Genomic DNA, 23,875 nt, shown 5'->3' with positions numbered 1-23,875 from the left:
TAATTTGTATTTGATATAAAGATGAAATTGGAATGCGGATTTCATGTGACTAAACATAAAATTTAAGTGATATACAGCATATGTATAAAGAATATTTTAATATCAGGTCATGTAAACGAATATTTATAATTTTACATGTAAGCCTTTTAAATTATGAGATTCGTAATTCTAAAGTAAGAGTAATCATATACTTCTTTCAATTTAAAATAAGTGATTTTTTAGCTTGGATACAGCCCTTAAGAAAATTACTCATTCTTAAAAAGTAAGAGATATTTTATTAACTTTCCTTAATAAATATCTATAGCTCATTAGTAGCTTCTTTGTTATGTAATTTTTTTTTTTTGAATAAGGATAAAATTCAAAGAAGATCATTAATTTTTTTTAATGATGTAAAATATCATTTATTTTGAAATAAAATGAAAACATCACTTATTTTAAAACAGACTAAGTACTATTAAATAAGGAAATCTAATGATATAAACATTTCCAATGTGACGAGTGCATAAAGCTCTTAAAAAGTACACGAAAATTGCAACTCAATGAAACATAGGCACGCGTCATGCTTCGGTCAACTCAAGTACCTATCCATCAAGTGGCTCCACGTATATATCATCATTCTTTAGACCCTACAAAGTACAAAGTATACTTCAATTGTGATCTTAATCACAGAACCTATCTGGAGAGAGTAGGGAACGCCTAGCTGGAGAAAATTATGACATCTTAACCACTAAGAGCCCGTTTGGATTGGCTTATAAGGTATAAGTTGCTTATAAGCTATTTTTAATTTTTTTTTTAGTGTTTGACTGGTTAATTTAAAATCATTTTATACTTAAAATAAGTTTTAAAAAATAATTGGGTCCGTTTGATTTAGCTTATCTAAAACAACTTATAAACTGAAAACAACTTATAAGTAAAAAAAAATAATTAAACTATCCAACTTATTTTTTTTAGCTTATAAGCTGCAAACAGCTTATAGGCATAAGCCCATCCAAACAGACTCTAAATTGTCATTGGCAACACAAATTTAAGCTCGCACAACAAGATGTCATATTTAGAAGTTACTCCTCGGTTCAAAACAGAGGCGGGCCTATCCACCCTTCAAAAACAATTATGTAATATATGTGTATATATCTTGAAAAATTAGTATATATTTAATTGTGCATTCTAATAAACGAAAGTGTCTTTGAGACACGTTGATTGCAACTGCTGCTTTCCTTACGTGTCACTCCGGATCGAACCCGAGTGTCACTTTTAATTATTTTTTTGAGCCTATTTTTAGGAAAACAATAAGCGTTAAATGAGCTCGCCTAAATTCGAACCTGCACTTGTTTACCCCAGATTTGGATAATCAATTGAATTTGTAGGTGGGTATAGGATATGTGCTTGGATCTCAATATATCGTAGGGAAATGAGGTATATGAACGTTATGTAGCAAAGCAGTTGACGAAGTGTATTAGTGTTGCTAAATGACATGCAATACTTGTTTGAAGAAGCACAATGGAAATGAAAATAATTGTTATGGACCGAGTCCGATATTTGAGAGAGATTGCATATATGTTTTTCTATTACAAGTGTTCTTGGAAAATGAAGAAGCCAACCCTTACAAAGGAGGAGGATATGCCCTATTTATAGTGTGACTTCCATGGGTTTCATCCAATATGAATTAATAAAATAATAACAATAAGGACAGCTCTGCACGGATTTGGTGGGATTAGACTGACGGCGCCGTCTGACACACGTATGGTGGGTAGTTGACCATGACAGGACGCTACTGGCACGTGGCTCGCGTGTAACGGCCACTCGGACCAACGGCTACTCGGACCAACAACCACACGGACCAACGGCTACTCGGACCAATAGCCGTACGGACCAACGGCTATACGGACCAACGACCACGAATGCTCGGGTCACCGGGCTTGGTCGTTCCAATGACGAAAAAGGCAGATCAGTCGGTCCCCTCGCTCCACCGGTTTGCCTCGCATCCGATTTTTACCGTATACAAATAGCCCCACACTTCCCGGATCTCCGATCTGTCGGAGTAACGAGGAGTGGATAACTTCCGAAACCGGTGGCCCTGTCAGCTCGTCGTTACCTTCTTATTTCTTCGTTTTGAATGTTTGCCATTATTTTTGTCATGATCGTTGGTCCGTTTTAGGACAGGTCGACTCATAGTCGTTAATTCACCGTGCCCGTGGGACTTATCCGATGCTTCATAAGTTCAGTTGTCTCCGAATTACGATAGGCATTTTCTTTATGGTCGGTATTTTTTCAACCTTGGCAAAGTTTTTGATGTAGCAGTCCCCGTTTTGGGGGAATTTGCCGAGCTTTAGCTTGGGTCATTGTGACCTTGTCGCCTTTGTCGAATTTCGGGCACAATCCTCGATATATAGTATGTGAGTGGGGCAGTGCCGGAATACGGCGGTTACCATCGGGGCGAAGTCCTTTTAATAGAAAGACACCCAAGATTTTGTTATACCAGCTTTTGATAACTTTGCGTTTGCAAAATGTTTGTACATATGAGAATTTTAATTCCTTCTGCCTTTGTTGTAGCAAATATACAACGGGACACGATTCGTTACGATCGTTTGGTCCTTACATCGAAGGCTATGACCGGTGACCGGGCCTTAGTTTTGCCGTAGCAAATGCTAAATGGGACACGATTCATTATGATCGTTTGGTCCTTACATCGAAGGCTATGGCCGGTGACCAGGCCTTAGTTTTGCCGTAGCAAATGCTAAACGAGACACGATTCATTATGATCGTTTGGTCCTTACACCGAAACCTAATGCAGAAGGTCCGGTCTTGATTTTGCCGTAGCAAATATTGGGGGGACACGATTCATTTTGATCGTTTGGTCCTTACACCGAAACCTAATGCAGAAGGTCCGGTCTTGATTTGTTGAGCTCCTCCGTTTTCCACTAATCGGGGTAAACCTCGATGTGGGTATAAGTCCCCTAGTGTTTATCCGAGCTGCAAGATCAGGCGAGCGCTATCAAGTCCCCACTCGTAGGTCGTGACCCCGAGTTCCCGGCCGTTTGTCCTTATTTTTATTAAGTAACACGCTGTACTTGTTGCCTCATTAAAAACCTTGTCGAAAAACCCATTTTGGGACAAAACCGTACAAAGGAAAAGAGTGCAACACGCGTTTTCAGACCTAGATCCTAACTTTATCCGGTACTTGACTTCCTGCAAAAAGAAAAAGGTTAAACATGAGGTGTCCATACCTTAGCAGTAATATCCCTTCAAATGAACCACGTTCCGGTTGTTGCACAATCGCTGCCCGTCCACGGATTCCAGCTGATATGATCCTTTGCCCGTTACCTCGGTTATCTTGTACGGTCTTTCCCAGTTCGGACCCAGTTTTCCTTCGTTGGGATTCTTGGTGCTCAAGGTATCTTTCCGAAGCACCAAGTCCCCAACTTAGAAATGTCAAAAATTGGCTCTCCGATTGTAGTACCTTTCCATTCTCTGCTTCTGGGTTGCAATACGGACCAACGCGTTTTCGCGAAGTTCATCCGTGAGATCGAGTTTCACAGCCGTGGCCTCCTCGTTTGACTCCTCGGTGGTATACCTGAACCGGGGACTCGGCCCGTTTATCACCCCCACCCGGAGAAATGACTCGGGCCATCCCTTGATTTTTCCGACCTGAAGCTTGGTTTTCGAGAGTATGGTCGATACCTTTCCCTCGATGGTCCGGCCTCCGGTTCGTAATTCTTTCGTGATCTCTCCGAGCTTTTGTTCATTTTTACGAGCCCCGAGGGAAGCTCGAGTTGGTCATCCTCTATCCGAATTTTTGACTCGTATCGGTTATGGACATCCGCCCAGGTCACAGCCTCGTATTCCAGCAAGCTTTCCTTTAATTTGAACGAAGCCGTCGAGCTCTGAACATTGAGCCCCTTTGTGAAAGCTTGTGCGGCCCATTCCTCCGGAACCGGGGGGAGCTCCATTCGTTCCCTTTGGAACGGTTGACAAATTCACGCAATAGCTCCTCGTCTCTTTGGGCTACACGGAAAATATCCGCCTTTCGAGCCTGCACCTTTTTGGCTCCGGCGTGTGCTTTTATGAAGGCATCGGCGAGCATTTCGAAAGAAGTGATTGAATGCTTGGGAAGATGATCGTACCAAGTCAATGCTCCTTTTGACAGAGTTTCCCCGAACTTTTTCAGCAACACGGATTCGATTTCATCATCTTCCATATCATTGCCTTTTATAGCACAGCCGTATGAGGTCGCGTGTTCGTGAGGGTCCGTTATGCCGTCATATTTTGGATATCCGGCATTTTGAACCTCTTCGGGATCAATTTCGGAGCTGCACTCGGAGGAAAAGGCCTTGGATGTACCTCTTTGAATCCGGCCTTTTCAAAATAGGCGGAGCCCCCAGGATTTGATCCACCCGAGAGTTGTATGTCTCCACCCTTTTTTCGGTCGAGTCCACCCGCTTCGCCAACGTTTCGAGCATTCTCAGAACCTCGGTGGATGGACCAGCTCCGGAGCCATTGCTTTCAACCATCCGTGCCTCATCTCTTCTGGGTTCAGCAACACTCTTCGCCTTTTCCGGGGTCGTTTTATCTCCTCCGTTTTGCAGCTGGGCTATTGCGATTCCCTGTTCGGCAATCGCCGCTCTCTGTTCCTGCAACATTTCAAAAATTAAACGCAAGTCAATATTATCATTCGGGGTATCCGGTTCTTTCCGGACTTATGTCCCGGACAAAGTAATTGAATTGTTAGTATTTAAAGGGTCAGTGGGGTTTGGCAATCCTCGTGGCCCGCTGCCTTCATTTTCGGCCACGATCTCGTTGTTGTTGACGTGACCAGATTGCCCACTGTTAGCCATGTGGTCCGTTTTTTCAGAGACGGACAACAGATGTTTCTGATTTTGATGGGTAAGATAGAGATCAAGATCAAAGACCACTATTATCCTAGCCCCACGGTGGGCGCCAAACTGTTTACCCCGGATTTGGATAATCAATTGAATTTGTCGGTGGGTATAGGATATGTGCTTGGATCTCAATATATCGTAGGGAAATGAGGTATATGAACGTTATGTAGCAAAGCAGTTGACGAAGTGTATTAGTGTTGCTAAATGACATGCAATACTTGTTTGAAGAAGCACAATGGAAATGAAAATAATTGTTATGGACCGAGTCCGATATTTGAGAGAGATTGCATATATGTTTTTCTATTACAAGTGTTCTTGGAAAATGAAGAAGCCAACCCTTACAAAGGAGGGGGATATGCCCTATTTATAGTGTGACTTCCATGGGTTTCATCCAATATGAATTAATAAAATAATAACAATAAGGACAGCTCTGCACAGATTTGGTGGGATTAGACTGACGGCGTCGTCTGACACACGCATGGTGGGTAGTTGACCATGACAGGACGCTACTGGCACGTGGCTCGCGTGTAACGGCCACACGGACCAACGGCTACTCGGACCAACAGCCACACGGACCAACAGCTACTCGGACCAATAGCCGTACGGACCAACGGCTATACGGACCAACGGCCACGAATGCTCGGGTCACCGGGCTTGGTCGTTCCAATGACGAAGAAGGCATATCAGTCGGTCCCCTCGTTCCACCGGTTTGCCTCGCATCCGGTTTTTACCGTATACAACACTGTCATCACATATTGCACAGCCTTGTAGAAAACAGTTTAAGGAGGTTACGTATAAAATTTTAAGTCATTTCTCGGCGATTTGTACTGATTTACAAGAATTGTAACAACTGAAAATTGGGAACAAAGTTCGTCTCTATATATAACTAGTGACATGTTATACATTTTTATATATTATTATGCAATTTCATACCAGATAGATATATTGTTTATATAAATGTATACATACTAAACATAAGATCATGTTTTTGTGTGTGATTAATCATACCAACAAGCTATAATCAAAATTCTTGACCTCTAAAACAAGTAATTGCTACTTGTTTTAGTAATCAGGATTTATGAAATAACTAACTCGTAGTAACTGCTAAGACCAAAATCGGTCAAAGATTTCTTTTATTTTGTTTATTGTTTTCTAAATATTTTTATGTTTACCGTTGCAATCGCGAAAGTCTCTAGAAAAATTTAAAAGCTTTTTGTATTTTACCATATCAATTACTTTAAAATGATTTTTCCTTCTCGTATATAATTTTTTTTTTAAAAAAACTTTTTTTGTTCTTTCATATAAATAATTGATTAAAGATTTACGTGTGATATGTATGCATCTATTACTTAACACGATACACACGTGCAACACACGTACAATAAACTAGTAACTAACATAAATACGACCTCTCGATTCAGAAGTTTCAAACCTATACTTACATGTAATCATAACACACATGAAGTGAATCTCTTTCCAATGACAATGAAATCATGGTCCTTGCTAGATATCAGCCCCGACTAAATCTAGCAAGGCTTCTATGTAGTTGAGACCTTAGAGCTATGCTCCAATGAATGCCTTGAGGCTTCGGAAGTTACTTCACGCCCAACAACTCCTTCAGTTGCTCTTTACCACTGTATGTAAGAACCCAGCAGACAACTACGCATCAGTAAAATAACAAGTACATGCCATAACGCAGAAATCTATAAGGTGACTTGAGTTACTCTTTTTGGTTCATAATGCAAGAATCCAAGAAAAAATATTCCTTCCCTTTTACTAAATCACAGGCCTATGGGAGTAGCTTTACTCAGACAAATTGAGTGAGTTCACCTTCTTAACTATAAATACTTGGTCCTCGCTCACATTGGCTATTAATTTCGCAAGAGGGGGAGTTTACACAATACTATGTTATAACTTGCAAAGACCAAAAACTAGAGCTCTCTATTCAGTGCTGCTAATGGAGACCAGAAGAACTAGTTAAAGCAGGCATAGAGACAAAGTTCTTTTTCCCTTGTGTCGAAACTAAAGATGATCTTAATTATGTTCACTTAAGATCAATTCAGAATGTTAGTATTTATAAACCTCTATCGTACAATTATTCTATTTCCATTTGTTATCATCCGTCCTTTATCTGACGTTGCTCTAACCACTTAAGTCCTTTTACCAAATAACTTGAACTTACCCTGCCATAACATCACTTTATGCACCGAGCTCAACAGGCCATATTTTGCGCTAATTGGTCATAATTCTGCATTTGGAAAACATTCTTTATTTCTTTAAGGGCGAGGAGGCCAATTTTACAGTTCCTGGGAATATTCTATAAGCTATTATTGACGGATATATATAAAGCAAAAAGAATCTATTACTATAACAAAGCAATTTGAGGTTTGCCCACAGGATTACACCACAATAACTGTCTGGTCATTGGACCTGTAAAGTAAACGATCTTTTTCTTTTGGATCATAAATAGAAGATTAGTTTAATAATAAGCTTCTCTGAGTCGAGCATCTTCCGTCCTCGTGATATTTTAACTTCCATGTCAAAATAAGTAACAGTAGATAATGTGTAGAGGTAATGTTAATTTATGAAGAGATCAGCAGACTCAGAGGTACCTGTTTGAAAATGAAGGAATTATCTCTTCAAGAACATGGATCACAATGGAGTTAGTGGTCTCATCACAAGAGCTTCGCCTGTCCTTGAGAACTGTAAATGAATTAAAATAGCCAGTCAATCACCAGCCTTAAAATACAAAATTTAAAAACTTCCTACGGATTGGAAAACAAGAGAAAGGGCACACATATTTTTAAAGGTTTCACATTTCAAAGACTCTACCAGCGGCTATGCTAAAGTGATAGCAAAATCACATTAAGTCTGACACTTCCCTGACAATCACTCAAGCTATCTCGAATGAATCATAACTTCGATGTTTAGGGGCTCAATGATAACAAAGTAACTTGGACAAATCTACAAGCACTTTCCATTTAGAGATTACGAACGTTAGGATCCAGCTACATGATTGTACCATATCACAGTATCAGTTTCTCACTCACTTGAGCATAATAAACAACCATTCTACAACCTGCATGTTCACAAATGAACCACTCATCGCACATAGAGATGCTTGGTTTTCATTTCTGCCATGTTTTATTGTAAATCTTAGTTTACTGTGCGTGCTGATGATTCTTTTTCTTTTTTAAAGAGCCTCTCCTTTGAGTCTACGTTCATGTTCTCTTTTTTATTATATGCAAGTGGAATATTTAAAGTCTAATGAAACGCACATTTCAACAGGTTATTTTACATTCCCATACAACAAGAAATGTTAACACCCACGGAGTGATGTATAGACATGGAAAATATGAAAAACCAAGGCAGGAGTGGAGAATATTCTAAAACAATCAAAAAGAGATATGTTTTCAGTGACTACTATTGGTTAGATTCAGAAGAAGCACGAGAGTTCAGTGTTCAAGTATCTTCATTTTGGGGATCTGAAATATTGCCTTGGAGATATGATACATCATCCTCATTTAACTGTAACCCATCCAACTCAGCAAACTTATTTAGCATCCATACTTGTCTCATCAGAACCTTCCTGGACAAGACTATAAGCAACCATACTTGTCTCATCAGAACCTTCCTGGACAAGAAGATACTGATTTTTACTCGAGTTTTGTCTGTGAAGCGATACATCTTTTTCTTCTGAACACTCGGCCGATGTAAATTTTGGTGGTCTGCATCCCAAGTCCCCTGCAGTTCCTTTTTCCTCCATATCATTCCTGCCTGATTCTTTATTAGGCGAGAAATATGTAGAAAATCTATTTTGATCTCTAGTTGACATAGATGGGCATGAATCCCTTCCTTCCTGTTGGCCTATGCTTCTTAAATGGTAATCTATACCACTCATACTCTTTGCGTCTTCAGAAGCTTTTGATTCTAAGAATGATGAGGAATTGCTAAACCAATGGGAATGAACTGAATCAGTATCATCCATATACATTGACTCAAGTTTGACGCTCGACTTGAGTTTCGGTGAAAGCAGAGAGGATAAACCATCATCTCGAACAGCAGACAGCAGTGATTGGTGAGTGGGAATTGCTTTGGTTTATATTGCCGACACTTGCTGCTTGGCTGTATGAGACATTAGGATCAGACCTGCAATTTTGAGGAAGATCAGAAAGATGCTCATCTTCATCACCACCTTCATAATAACTTTCCTCTACATTCTCCATGTAAGCATTTGCAAAATCTTCACTGACATCACATTGAGTGAGTAAATCCCAAACAACTTGTTTTTTCTGAGCACTAATAGTCAGCACACATTCTACTTCTTCTTCTACCTCCTTGTTTGAGTAAGTTTTCCGAGATGCATGCCTAGATGTTTTGTTAATAATAGCTAGACTTTCTAGTAAATTTTCAGGGATAGACTGCAAGTCGCTGCACTCGAGAAGATATTCAGTCAACAGTTTCTTCACATTCACACGCAAACGAACACTATCTATGACAGCTTGATCATAAAAATCCAGCACAAGAGGCAACTTTCTCAGCTCTGCGAAACTTACTTCATTTTTATCACTTAGAATCCTGATTGCTTTTGCTATATCATTCTGCAATGCTTCTACATCTATAGAAAGTTTTTGGAAAAACATTTGAGAGGGACAATAATCAAGTTCTGGTTTTAGCATTAAGGCTGCTACGGACAAAGCCTTCGCCAGGGGCTCTGGTGGCCCATCCCCTTCTTCATAGTCTGATAACATTTTCAATGATATTCCCTTGATTTTTTTAACTAAACGTTTCCTATCTTTTATTTCAGATTGCGTCTTAGGGACGTAATCTGTGACATCCCTCAGATTCCTATGCATTTTAGCCACAGTTCGAGGACACAGCTTTTTGAGTCTATCCAGAACATAAATAGCAGCACTGCGAAAGGATTCTGAGGTAAAACAAGAAGCCCCGTGATTAGCACGGAAGTTTTGAGGATTTTTGAGGAGTTGAGAAATTTGCTTAATTCGAGTTTGACTGGAACCATCATGCTTATGGAGAATTTTGGGAAGAAATTGCTTGATTATCCTTCTCATTTGCCAATTGGTTTTCTCAAAAGTAATTGAGCCGTCAGTTACAGTCTCTGCAATATAGCATAGCCCCTTGTTGTTCATCTTATCAAGCATGGAAGAAGTGACTCTCAAATTCTCAGCTGAATTGGGGAGCAACGTGGCTGGCGCACCATGGTATGTCCTTTCACCCTTATCCACTCCAAATGCCGCAACAGAAGTTTGAATGTTCGCGTAATGTAACTGTAATTAGGGCACAAAGAAAATATAGCGGCTTAGTGAGGGAAAACACTTTGAGATTCAGTTTAGAAACAACAGATAATGTTCTATACAAACAAAGAAACAGGTTTTTCTGAAATAGGGAGTGCATGATACTCTAACTCTTTTGCTTGAAAAGTTACATGTGAGCAGTATCATTTGGATTTAAAAAAAAAAAAAACCAAGAGAGATACAGTCGATATGTTTTATCAACTTTGAGTTGCAGTATGTAATTACATCAGCAAGCATTAGAAAGAACACTTACATCATCTTCTCTAAGCAATGATTCAGGTAAACTCCTGCAAATACAGACAAAAGAGTAGAGGATTAGTTTGAAGTGCAAAACTTTACTTGAAAAACAACATGCAACCTATGCTAATGCAATATGAATCCAGATAACACCATGCATACCAAGTTATCAGCTATAAGAGCAACCCATGCACTACAGTAGTGTACACTTTTAATAAGTACATAGAAAGAGTATCAGAAAGAAACTTTCATCAAGAAAACACAATGCTTTAAAAGAGCCAAGTCAAGGAGATAAATTTGCTGGTTCATCATCAAGTACAATAGAAAGCACTGTTGTAGTCAGTGCTTTTCATGATTCTGTATATTCAACTTAAAAAAGAAGTTCCAACTGCACCATCACTACAGCATTTAACACCGTATGAGCCTTAATAGATGTGTGCATTAAGTCTAATACTTTCCATGTCCTCCATTTTCTTCCCCTGCTAAACATTCTCCCCTGGCTGGCTAATAAAGGGGTTCATAAATCTTATCTTGTCAGCTCAGAACAGATTTACTGTCTTTCTTTTTTTCTGGTGAAGCTACAATTTTACATGATGGGAATAATCCAGCATACAAATTGTCCACCAGAAGGTAGAGACGTATTAATTTTTGCGCGTAAGAAACGTTGAAACGCAACTCACTTCACTTCTATCAAAACCTGGTCTAGGAAACATCTTTTATGTGGAATAAGAAGTGGTTGTAAAATTCTGATATTTGTGAATTATTGCACAGTTTATCCTTGGTATTGGCTTTTCCTGTAATTTCCTTTTGTCCTTGAACTTGCCGAGGTGTCACATTTTAATACACTACTAGCCTAAGAAAAATGCAATCCACATTTGTAGAAGCTGAATTTAAGGACCACAAACACATGTCATCGTTCATCTCATTTCCAAATATCAAATTCAGAATTCCATGAGCTACATAGACCACCATTCAAATATGATTCATTACAATATGGTCTGCAAACCAATCAATGGAAGAATCTCAACATTCAGTAGATGTAAAACAGAACTTTTACTTAGTGATCTTTAATATGAGTTCCCTAATTTGCTAACAAAAGAAGGAAATGTCAAAGGGAGAGTCTAGAAAACTATAATGAAATTAACAAACATCGCATTCCAGTACTGCAGTCAAATGAAACCGTCAACTTTGCAAATATTCAACAATACGAAAGCAGTGCAATTGCAAAAATGCATTTTCTACGGAGAGATATTTTTATTTACCAGGAAAACACTTATACAAGAGGCCAAAAGAAGTTTTTTTATAAGAAAATATACAGAAAAGTTAAAAGAGAAAGAAAGTTCTCACATGTCACCGGGAGGTTTGAGTCTTTCCATCTTCTTTTGCTCTATTTTGGATAAATGCAAATCCATTAACCACCGGCAAAATTAATATTTTTATGCCAAAAATAATCCTCAATAATGATTATTCCCACAAACACTTTGTACTGCATTACTGATACAATGAAAATTGCACCCTCTATCCAATTTTATATGACAGTCTACCCACTTTAGAACATCCTAAAATGTTTGACAATATTCTCTCTCTACGCAGTTTTCATGAATCTAAACAACAACAACATACCCAATGTAATCCCACAAAGTGGGGTTGTAGGATGTACGCAGACCTTACGTCTACCTTTGTGGGTAGAGAGGTTGTTTCCGTTAGATCCTCGGCTCAAAAAGAGTGGGGATCTACGCGATACCTAAATAATACTACTAAGAAAAGGAGAAGATGAGACGAAGAGGCTAGTCTCCTACCTCTCCTACACATAGCAACAAAAACTCAACTACCCACTAACCTTCTACCCTAATTTTCTACCTCCAAATCTTCCTATCTAAGGTCATGTTCTCAGTCAGCTGAAGCTGTGCCATGTCTTGTCTAATCACCTCCCCCAGTTCTTATTTGGACTACCTCTACCTCTCCTAACTCCTGCTACTGCCAATCTCTCACGCCTCCTCTTCACATGCCCATGCCCGAACCATCTCAGTCTCACATCCCTCGTCTTGTCCTCCTCAGAGGCCACTCCGACCTTGTCCCGTATAACTTCGTTTCTAATCATATCTCTCCTAGTATGGCCACACATCTACCTAAGCATCCTCATCTCCGCTACTTTCATCTTTTGGATGTGGACGTTCTTGACTGGCCAGCATTCTTCCACATACAAATTTACAAAATTAAAATTCATTAAATTATTATTCTTCTTTTTTTGCCAAGTAAATTTATTCAGTGTAAAAACTGTACAAAGGTTTGTGCACATACTTTCACAAATTACACATATTTTATATTTTGATCTTTTGTCTATCAAATTAATTTTTCAGCTCTTACTTTAATAGTTTCTCCACTGCCACCTATGTAATATGCAAGTCAATTTCATCTCAAACGGGCTAGAGCTTCAGTCTAGTGGTAAGAGCGCAGCATGGATGTGTGGGTTAGCATGTCAAGGGTTCAAACCTTGTCACAAACAAAACATGGTATTTAAGTGGAGAAGGATAGAGGGGTTGAACTACTGCCCCTCAGGAATTTCTCATTTATAAAAAAAGTCAATTTCATCTCTACCTCCATATCCAATCAAACATTATGAAAACAAAAAACAATTAATAAAACCAGTCACACATTCATATAAAATGAGACCGATGGAGTATTAGACGAAGAAAGGTACAACCAAAATTGGAAAGGATCATCACTGTAATGCAAACATTAAATGATGAAAATTCAACTATAGCATAATTCGAATGAAGAGTTAAACTGATATCAGAGAAATAAAAAAGCTTACCTTCTTTTGAGCCTAAGTTCTTTCCCTTGCTGCTTCAATTGGGATGCTAATACTCTACAATCTTCCGCATAGACCTCCATATTATCCTATTCTTTAAGAACACAAAAAATAGATTTAACCTTTAATTCAATTTTTCAACTAAATGTGAAACTGAATGTTTAAAAAATGCTTTTTTTAAGTCATTTAAATTTTCAGGAAACTTATCCCAACTACTCAAATCCAAATTAGTATGAGTTAATAGTAAAAACACACTTAAACTATCACTTTTTTTTCGACATTCATAACTCAACTATCAATTATTCCTTTTACCAACCTAAACTGTCACTCCCTTTGTATTAAAACACATCTCAATGCTCAGGGGACCTATGTGTAATTTAGTGGTACTCCAACACCCGTTAAACCAGACGCGAGCTAGGTGTAGTTATATAAGAAATATATGAAAGTGATATAAATATTATAAAAGCACCACGGAAACCCATAAAACAGCTGGATGCTTTGGTTGGGGGACCTGTGTTCGAACCTCCCGCCCAACATTTTTTAGTTTTTTAACTAATCATGCTCAAATTAAGCTTTCCATCCCTCGTTTCTTGTGCCTAAGTATAGGCTTTAAAGAAAAGAAGACACCCACGACCCTTAAATTCTGAGTCCGTCATTGTTGTTGCTAAGTTGGTCAAATATTAAAACTCAATTGACAACAAGCACGTGAAGGCCAGCTCAACGTGAAGGTGTGTTTTAATACAAAAGAAGTGATATAGAACCATGCATAGTTGAGATATGAAAAGGTGATAGTCTAGACGTGTTTTTATCAATAACTCAACTCGCAACTCTGAGGCATTATCACACGAAAGCAAAAGACGAACATATATTAATTTGTAAGGAACTATAATATCAGATTTGAAGCTTTAGCAAACAGCAGTATAATCACTAAAAATTGTGTTTTACCATTTAAAAAAATAGAATAAGTGTACAGAAAGAAGGATATCTAGAGAGACAAACAATCTGATCCGTCGGAGAAAGAGAAGGTAGGAGAGAGATGCATAGGAAGGAGGCAACGAGGAAGACAACGGCTAAGAATATGAGAACGGAAAAGGGCCAAAATTACCCTGAACTTTTCGATATACTATGGGTCAATTATTCACTATGTCTAACAGCTTGCCACGTGGCATCATTTCATCCCTTCAAAATTATTTTCCCCTTAAATAATTTTTTATCCATTAAAATAATTCAATTCGACCCGATTTTTTTTCAAGCCAAACTGATACGGACCCAACCCAATACCCCTTGGCTGGAAAGAAAACAAAATTCGGGTCGGGTTGAGTTATTTTAATGGGTAAAAAATTATTTGAGGGGAAAATAATTTTGAAGGGCTGGGATGATGCCACGTGACAGCTGTTAGACATAAGGGTATAATTGATCCCATAGTATAACGATAAGGGTATAATTGACCCTAAAGTATAACGAAGGGTATGAATGAACTATTTCCAAAAATTCAGGGATAATTGGTTAGTACTCTTTCTGTTTCAAAATAAGTGGTATTTTATTTTATTTTAAAAAATAAATGGTGTTTTAGGATTCAAGGAGAAATTGATCGTATTCTTAAAAAATTACTCTTATTTACATAATCAAGAATCATTAACAAGCTCTTCTTTTTCTAGAAAGAGATAAAATTTGATTAGGCATAAGTTAGTAAAAATACTCCTAATTTTCTAGGAGTGAGCAATTTTTTAAGGGTGTGCCCAAGTTAAAAACATCACTTATTTTGAAACGCAGGAAATAAGTTGATAATTTAAACATCCTACATGATAATTTTATAGCCACAAAATTTAAAAAATATTTTAGCACATTATACACATCTTTAATTTAAAACCATAACATTCAAAAGTCTCTTTGTTTCTTTGATTTTGTGCCTAGTCAAATTAAGACATATAAATTGGCACGGGGTGAGTATTATTTAAAGATTGAACCGAGATAGGCATTCATCACTGCTCAAACTAAAAATAACTTACGTAATATGTGATAACTGCGTATAAGCTATATATATCAACCAAAAAAAATATATATTAAATTCAGCCGACTATTTGTGTATAACCAAATTCCTTTAAACACAAACTAATCAAATTCACATTTTAATTACACATAAAATTCCACTTTTGAATAATCAACGACGACGTTAGAAAAATAATTAGTGATGTTAATATCAATTAGAAACAACTAAAGATGAGAAAGACGAAATAAAGAGCACTTACAACTCGATTACGAAAGGAGCTAGCCGCAGAAACAAATGGAGAAGTCAAAAGAGCAAGTTAGCAGAGAAGGTGGAGTGTCGTTAACTGGGCCGGAGAAGAAACTCTGCTAGAATAAATAGTTTGTTTGGCCAAACTTCTAAAATATTTTTTTTTTAAAAAGTTTTGAATCTTGACTCTTGGGTTTTTAGTTTTTCCCAAAACTTTTAATTTTAGAGTGTTGATTCTAGGGTTTTTAGTTATACCCGAAACTTTTATAACTTCGTAGCCTTAGCAGCCGGGGATGTTAATGACCAGGGATTTAAATCTTCTAGTTTTGGCAAAGTCCGGGATAACATGTCCGGTTAACTTTATGACCGAAAAACAAAGCATCCGGCTTTTTTGCCATTTAACTTGACGACTTTATAACAGAGGGCCCTACGATCAAAGTTCAGTTGACCTTGATTCCGGGTCGTAAGAGATGTCGGTATATTTACCTATTCATCTTCTACGCGAATCTTTGACATATGCCGATTGTGAACATCTTCCCACGTCGTTGCTTGGAACTCTAGCATATTTTCCTTGAGTTTTCGTGAAGCATCTGAACTTAGAGGGTTGAGACCCATAGTGAAAACCTCAACTGCCCATTCATCCGGAACCACGGATAGCAACATCCTTTCGTTCTGGAATCGGGTGACGAAGCCATGGAGCAACTCGGTTTCCCCTTGCGTTATGCGGAAGATGTCTGCCTTTCGCGTTCGCACCTTCCGGGCTCCAGCATGTGCTTTGATAAACATATATGCGAGCATAATAAATGAATCAATAGAGTGTTCGGGCAAAAGAGAATACCAAGTTAAAGCCCCTTTAGCCAATGTCTCCGCAAACTTCTTGATCAAGATCGATTCTAGGTCATTCAATTTCCAGTCATTTCCCTTGACATTTATGGTGTAGGCCGTTCTGTGCTCCTGCGGATCCGTCGTCCCGTCATTCTTTGGGATGTCCGGCATCTCGAGCCTCTTTGAGATCAACTCCGGTGCGGTTTCGGGCTTATAAATCTTCAAACATCTTGTATAATTTGGCTCCTTACTGGATAGCACCAAACAATTTATATGGTCATAAATTGTCTTTTCAATGTTGATATGTATGCATTTCACAACTGATGAACTTATGGTATATATCACAAATTCAACAGTGACCAAATTTAAACACATGAATTGTTTACTTGAATTGTTCACTTTACGATTTGGTGTCAAGTTTTCAATATTTTGTTTAATTTTAGAATACTCATCCTTAGGCCATTCACCCTTAGTTGAGATTAGAGAGGCTTGGACTTAAACGTGGCTTCCATCAAGCGTTTAAAAAATTAGCTACCACGTGGCTTAAATCAAAGAGTACACCAAATTTACTGGAGCTAAATTCACCGGAGGGGATCCCAATTGGGCTACAGAGGTACTTAAAAGAGCTCGGTCAAATTGGATAAGTTAGATCAGCTAACGGTATGATGGTTACCGTAATTATCTCAAAGTGAAATTCAAAGAAAAAAGAAAGTGCAACCTATTTGTGGGCTATGATATGTAGTTGTGTGGTGCTACTAAATTATAGCCAGAAGCTTTCTCCTTTTGGCTAATTACCTATATCAATCATTCTTGATCACTCATCAATACTGCATATGGAAGACGCAGTTGAAGTACCGTTCAAACCGAAACTAATCAAATGAGTACATACTTCGATGAATTTTGGATAAATTAAACATAGTACCAGTCCAAACAGTGGTTTCAAATTAATAGCTGGTCCAGCAGTGTAGTAGATTAGTAGTGATAAGAATTAGACACGTGATATATGTACAATTTACATTTAGAGCATGCTTTGTTATAGACGACGGGCCCATCCCCCATATATACGATGTGTTCCAACAAATGGGACAATAATTTTCCGGTTTACATCGATGTCAGAGTGTCGGACTATCCATCTTTTTCGTATCCCATCTTTTTCTTATCCCTTCAGTTTTCTGCTACTGAGGTTATTTTGGTAGAAATATTTTGAAAAAAGATTTGAAGTTATAAATAGAGATAATTACACTCAGTATCAATTGGGGTACCGATGCGATTAAATTTAGGGCCAAATTCATCGGGAGTCACCTGTGCTTGACAATATTTTTCACTTAGACACCTCAACTAAACCTTGTACCTGTTGAGCACTTAAACTACATTGAATTTGTTCTAATTAGACATTTTTTGCTGACATGGCATGCTGAGTGTAATACACTCATAATCAGCGCGTGAGGAGGCTCTATTTAGCGATTTTTGTTTTAATCTCTTCTTCCCTATTTTTCTAGTCATTACCTCCCACCATTTCCCCAAGCTTAAACTCCTTCAGTGGAGATTTGATCTCTACAGTTGCAATAGCCAAATTGGAAGAAATCTTAAGTCTTAACTCCTTTTTTTTAAGAATGGAGAATTAGTTTAACGAAAAATGATAAGAAAAGACCGATCTGAGCTCTGTTCAATTTTGGCATTCGGAGATAGCGCATTTCATCATGAGCTTTAGGACACGCAAATCCTTCCGACCCAGCAAATTTATAATTCATTTTGATCACACCTTTACCTCCCACATTTACCGTCCAAACAAGTATAAGTGTATATGAACAAAGAAACGTAACCCAAATCGAATTTTTCCATTTTGAGTCTAAAATTGCTATTGTCGACTGCCTTTGTTCGAAATCGATAGTAAAAATCGATGATGGAAAAAATTGGCCCAGAAACAAAAATGGAATTGGAAGTTGAGTGTGTTGACCATTGGTCAATTGTCTTTGCTTTGTTGTTTCACAAATGGAGTTATGGTGGAGATCTCAATTATGGTGCTAAAGTTGAAAGCCAAAAAGAAAGGGAAGAGATCGGGGGTGGGGATTGTTAGTTCGGTAATAGTCTGGTAGGGGCGGGATTTTCTTTTTCCTTTTTATTTATTTTAAATTATTACTTTGCAACCAAATGCCACGTGTCCTCTTTTAATTAGTCATCATGCCACGTCAGCTGCGAGTGTAATAACACATTTTGTAAATTTAGCAGATTGCCAAAAAAGTGTCTAATTGAAACAAATTCGATGTAGTCTGAATGTTCAATAGGTACAAGGCTTAGTTGAGGTGTTTAAGTGAAAAATGTTGTCAACCACAAGTTTCTCCCGATGGATTTGGCCTAAATTTAGCCCATATTTGAGTTTCTTGTCCACAGTAACCCATCTTCAGTTTAAATAAAAATTACTTTTCAAAAAATAACTCATTCTCCTCTTCCTCCCTCTCTCTCTCTCCACTGCCTCTTTTTTTTTTTGGAGTTCGCCACTGCCTCCTTTTTTTTTTTTTTAAATTTGTTTTGGAGTTCGCCACTGGCTCTTTTTTTGTTTAATTTTTTTTTGGAGTTCGCCACTGCCTCCCTTTTTTTAATTTTAATTTTTTTTTTACACTTTTTAGTTTTTAGTTTTTTTTTTTTTTTAATTTCCCATCTCCCTCTGTCACGTCAGATCTTTATTTTCTTTTAATTTTCTTTTTATTTTTTTTTATTTTCCCTCTCCCGCTGTCATGCCGGATCTTTGATGTTTGAACAGTTGGTTCTAGTGGTGGTGTTGGAGTTCGCCAGAGAATGGAACTCCGGCGATGACTGTATATGAGTGTATAATATTATATGTCAGTGTATATGGGTGTATACACTGGAGAACGGAACTTCGGCTATGACTATATATGAGCGTATATGAGTGTATATGGGTGTATAATATTGTATATGGGTGTATTATATTGTATAATATTGTATATGGGTGTATTATATTGTATAATAATGTATATGAGTGTATATGGATGTATATGGATATATGAGTTATAATATTGTATATGTGTGTATAATATTGTATATGAATGTATATGGGTGTATAATATTGCATATGGGTGTATATGGATATAAAGGTTATAATATTGTACATGGGTGTATAATATTTGTATATAGGTGTATATGAATGTAAATGGGTATATAGATTATAATTTTTGTATAATATTGTATATGAGTATATGGATTATAATATTGTATAATATTGTATATGAGTGTATATGGATATATGAATTATAATACTCTATTATTTTTTTTTAAAAAAAATAATAATAAAAACATTTAAAAATAAAATAAAAAAGGAGGCAGTGGCGAACTCCAACAATTTTGTTTTTTAAAAAAATTAAAAACGAAATAGAAGGAGGCAGTGGAGAGAGAGGGGAGAAGAGGGGAGTTTTGGGTTAAAGTTTTGCAATGTAAGTTTTAAGCTATTTTTTTGCAATCTAAATGACCCAATCATATATTTATGAAATTTCCCCTTATAAATATATACCGACATCATATTTATTTTTTTGTATTAGATAAGCATAATTCCGCCCATGTAATTAACTTTTGGCCAGGCTTTGAGTCATAAGTCGTTAATCGTTGTTTCTCACTGAGCATTTATATCAGTTTTGAGTTAATTTGTGGTCCTTTCTTGTCTATTCAGTATATATATTATAAATATATATTCATTTTTGAAACGTTTGTTATGATTTCCATATCTAAAAGCTAGCACGGATTGATTCGGTTCACTAGTTGGACCATAAAATTTTGTCCAGTAAATTGCGGCACAACTAGTCAACTGCTTGGCCGCTATCCAAATAATTCGGCGCTGTTCTTCGAGACAACGAGAAACATAAAAAATTACATGTATCGAAAAGCATAGATGAGCAAATTGGACAAGAGAAAATAAAATTGGGTCGGCATGAGCTTGGAATTTTGATTAACTATTTTTGTCCTCCGTCCTATTTCAAGAGCCAGTCACCATGATCTGCCTTTTCCAGTTGCTGTCATATAATTGGTGTTTTCGACCGTCTCAATTTTGTGATATGCTTTTCTACTTAGCTAATCATTTGAAAATGATACTAGCTACTATTCCTCTCCATAACTTTATTGCTTGAGCAAGAGTTTACAGTTATGGTGATTTATCCGTTTCTTATTTTAACTGAACACAAAATTTAAAAGAAAAAGAAAAAAATTAGAACTTATAATCTTAAATGACATACAACGTTTATTTGACTATACAAATTTTAAATTTGTAATCGCGGGCAATTTGCACGGTTACCCTTATTTGGGGGTGTTTTTAATTTTTGTACCTCAAATTGGTGGTATTTAATTTTTGTCCTTCAATAAAAACCCTTGGTCCATCCCGCTCAATCAAAAATTAAAAAGAAATAAAAATCGCAAGGTAGGGTTTGGATCTGCAAGACAGAGTTTTGCTACCTTAAGACAGAGTTTTGCCTTCAGGCATAAGACAAACTCTACCTTAAGACAGAGTTTTACCTTCAGGTAGGGGTTGACATGGATCGGGTTTTTCAAATACCAATCCAAACCAATTATATCGGGTTTTTAAATCTATAAACCAAACCAAACCAACAAAAGTCGAGTTTTTCAATCTCGGATTTTCTCGGATTTTTTTTCCGGGTTTCTCGGATTTTTTGTGGTTTGATGTGACTCATCTTACAATAAACCTAACAAAACCTGAGTTATACACATCAGTTCCTTACTAAGATTTTTCAAAGAATACTTCCAAAGAAAATACCATAACAGCTCTTAAAAATAGATACTGTTAAAAGACAATCATGTATTATGGGATTCTTCAACAACTTTTGAATGACAACACTTTCTCAGGAATGTATAACCAACCCCTTTTGAAACTTACTGATTAACAAAAAACCACATTCATATCACTAGACATAAAGGAAACCATGGGATCAAGTTAGTAAGCTTCTCCATTTCAGAAAAAAAGTTGGTATGCTTTTGCTTGCCACCGATTTCACCACTTAAATCCAAGGATAATTGCTAAAAGATATGGCAATGGTAATTGCTAAAAAATAACCTCTACAAGGAAATGATAGCCAGAGAAAGTCAACACTTAAATCCAACCGCTTCCAATAGCATTAGAGACAAAACATAATTTGGCAAAACTACAAACTACATTAGAGTTGATGGATGGGCTTCAAAACTTATGGACCATTTCACAGATTAAGTCTAAATCTGAATGTTAAAATACAGAAATTATGAAAAATTTTAAGAAAATATTTATAAATTACATTCTAATAAATATTTTTATGTATAAAATAATTTAAAAGTAGTATACATATAATCGGGTCGGTTTGGTTTCGATTTTACTTTTTTTTAGTTAAAACCACGCCAAACCAAACCACTAATCGGATTTTTTTCGGGTTTGGTTCGGTTTATCGGTTTGGTGCAACTTATCAGTTTCCTTTGTACAACCCTACCTTCAGGCATAAGACAGGTTTGCATTAAGGCATTTTTTTTCACTCAATTGAAATTTTGCAAATCTTTGCCTTAAGGTCTAACTTTTGCCCAAATAGGCCTAATTTTGCTACGAAATTTTGCCTTGCGATTTTTTTTTATTGAGCCAGAGTTCGAACCCCAAACCTCATGGTATTAGGCGAAGGGCAAAAATTAAAGACTAGTGCCTTTGAAGGGAAATCCTCACACAAAAAAAATGATCTTAAACATGTAATTAATGTGGTCTCTTGCAAAGGCAAGATGTGAGGAATGAATTTTAGGCTATACTTTTCTGTCAAACTTATAGGCTTACTAGTCTCTATGAACGTGCCTCGCACGTTATTTCCTGTCAATCATAAAAATATTACGTAATGTTATTTGAAATGACATATTAGTTTTTACACCTCGTAGTTTTGTACGTGAAATCTATTAGGCATTAGTTGTTTAAGTGCAGACCTGGAGGACTTCCTAGGATATGTGAGATTGTATGAACCTATCTCATGGTTACAAGGGTTTAAGTTCATATAATAAGCTATGGAAGACTCCGGGACCAAGCAAATGGGACCAAGCAAATCAAAGAAAATAAGTTTGTTAAAAATTTGGAAAAAGTTGGCAGAATTAAGGATAGAATTTTGGGTCAACTTTGGAGGGGTATATCTCCAGGTATATTAGGAGTTTTAAGGTGTTTCAAAAGCCTAAAATGAAGTTCGTCGAGTCTAATTTCCAACGCAACAAACCGCTCGTCGATACGACGTCGTAGTAGAGAATTATGGACATTACAAATTAGGCGGGCAGAGCAGGGCGCGTTACTATAGTGTTGCTACAGTGCCACCGACTTTAGCACACTATATAAGGGTTAAAACCCCTCTTTTTTGTCATAATAATTCCCCAAAAAATTCAGCAACATATGAGAGCTTACATATAACATAAAAGTGAGGATTTTGAGAGATTTCAAGTTACGGTTATAGTTTCGTTTTGCGTTGAAGTTGGCTTAGAATCAAAGTAAATATTGAAGATCTTCCTATTCTAGCAAATATAAGGTATGAATTTCTCTCTATTAATATTGATTTAAGGATATTTATGAGAATAAGAGCTATGGATTGTGGTGTTGGTATTGTTGGCTTGTGGATTGAAGTTGAAGAAAGTTTTGGATGAAATTATACATATTTATCTTGTAAAATCTTGATGATATTGCTGTTGATGTTGTTGGTATTGTTTGGGAGTTGTTTTGGTATTTGGCGGAGGTAAAAAATATAGGGGAAATGCTGCCCAAATTTTCGTAACCCAAATTAGTCTTCAATAATTAGTGCTTATACGTTGATAGAAATATGATGGAAGTATGATTAAAGATATGTTTCTCGCTATATAGGTTCGGGTGAAGGGCGAGCATCGGAGGAAAGGATACTTTAAGTGGTGGCTTGACGAATAAGGTGTGTAAGGTGTTTGTTTCCCTCCTTCTTTGGCACAAATCCAAATAGAACATAAACACGAGCGTTCCATAACAAATCCACTCCATTCCTATGCTTTGTATTTCAAATCTTAATGTCTTGTTATTTGATTGATTCTTGAAATATTATTTTACTTATCATCATCGATTACTTCTTCGGACTCGATACGAATTCCATAAGTTATTCGGAGGCTACCGACCTTATGTCACTCCGAAAGGCCAAGGTCAGATTATTGACTTCTCATGCATTGTATATATATATATATATATATATATATATATAAATGTATTGCACTATTTTACTACACCGTGTCGCGCTATAGTCGGTCGGGCATGGCGCGTAGATGCGTACACCACTGCAGTGGGCATGTTATGATATTGCCCCGGACGCGGGCTAATGATGATAACACCGTGCCTAAATGGCCGGGTATGATATTATGTATGACACCGAGCCTTAACGGCCCGACATGATTTTACACATATAACACCGAGTCTTACGGCCGGGCATGGATATTATTTGTTATGTATGTATATATATATATATATCAAATGATTTTATCATGCATTGTATCTCGTGCTACTTCCAGATGTTCAGTTTTCTTTTGCCCTTATTAATGTTACATTATATCTTAA

The 23,875-nt window shown here is 37.0% G+C and overlaps 1 protein-coding gene across 1 annotated transcript; it reads right to left on the bottom strand.

Annotated features, from left to right (window-relative positions):
* Window positions 1–8,926: 8,926 nt before the first annotated feature.
* LOC132631351 (uncharacterized) lies at window positions 8,927–10,027 on the bottom strand. The gene has a single exon (XM_060346933.1). The coding sequence runs from the start codon at window positions 10,025–10,027 to the stop codon at window positions 8,927–8,929; it is 1,101 nt and encodes a 366-aa protein (XP_060202916.1).
* Window positions 10,028–23,875: the final 13,848 nt, after the last annotated feature.

This window comes from Lycium barbarum, chromosome 3 (genome assembly GCF_019175385.1).
Source record: "Lycium barbarum isolate Lr01 chromosome 3, ASM1917538v2, whole genome shotgun sequence".
Classification (NCBI taxonomy): Eukaryota; Viridiplantae; Streptophyta; class Magnoliopsida; order Solanales; family Solanaceae; genus Lycium; species Lycium barbarum.
This window is presented reverse-complemented; position numbering and strand designations above follow the sequence as displayed.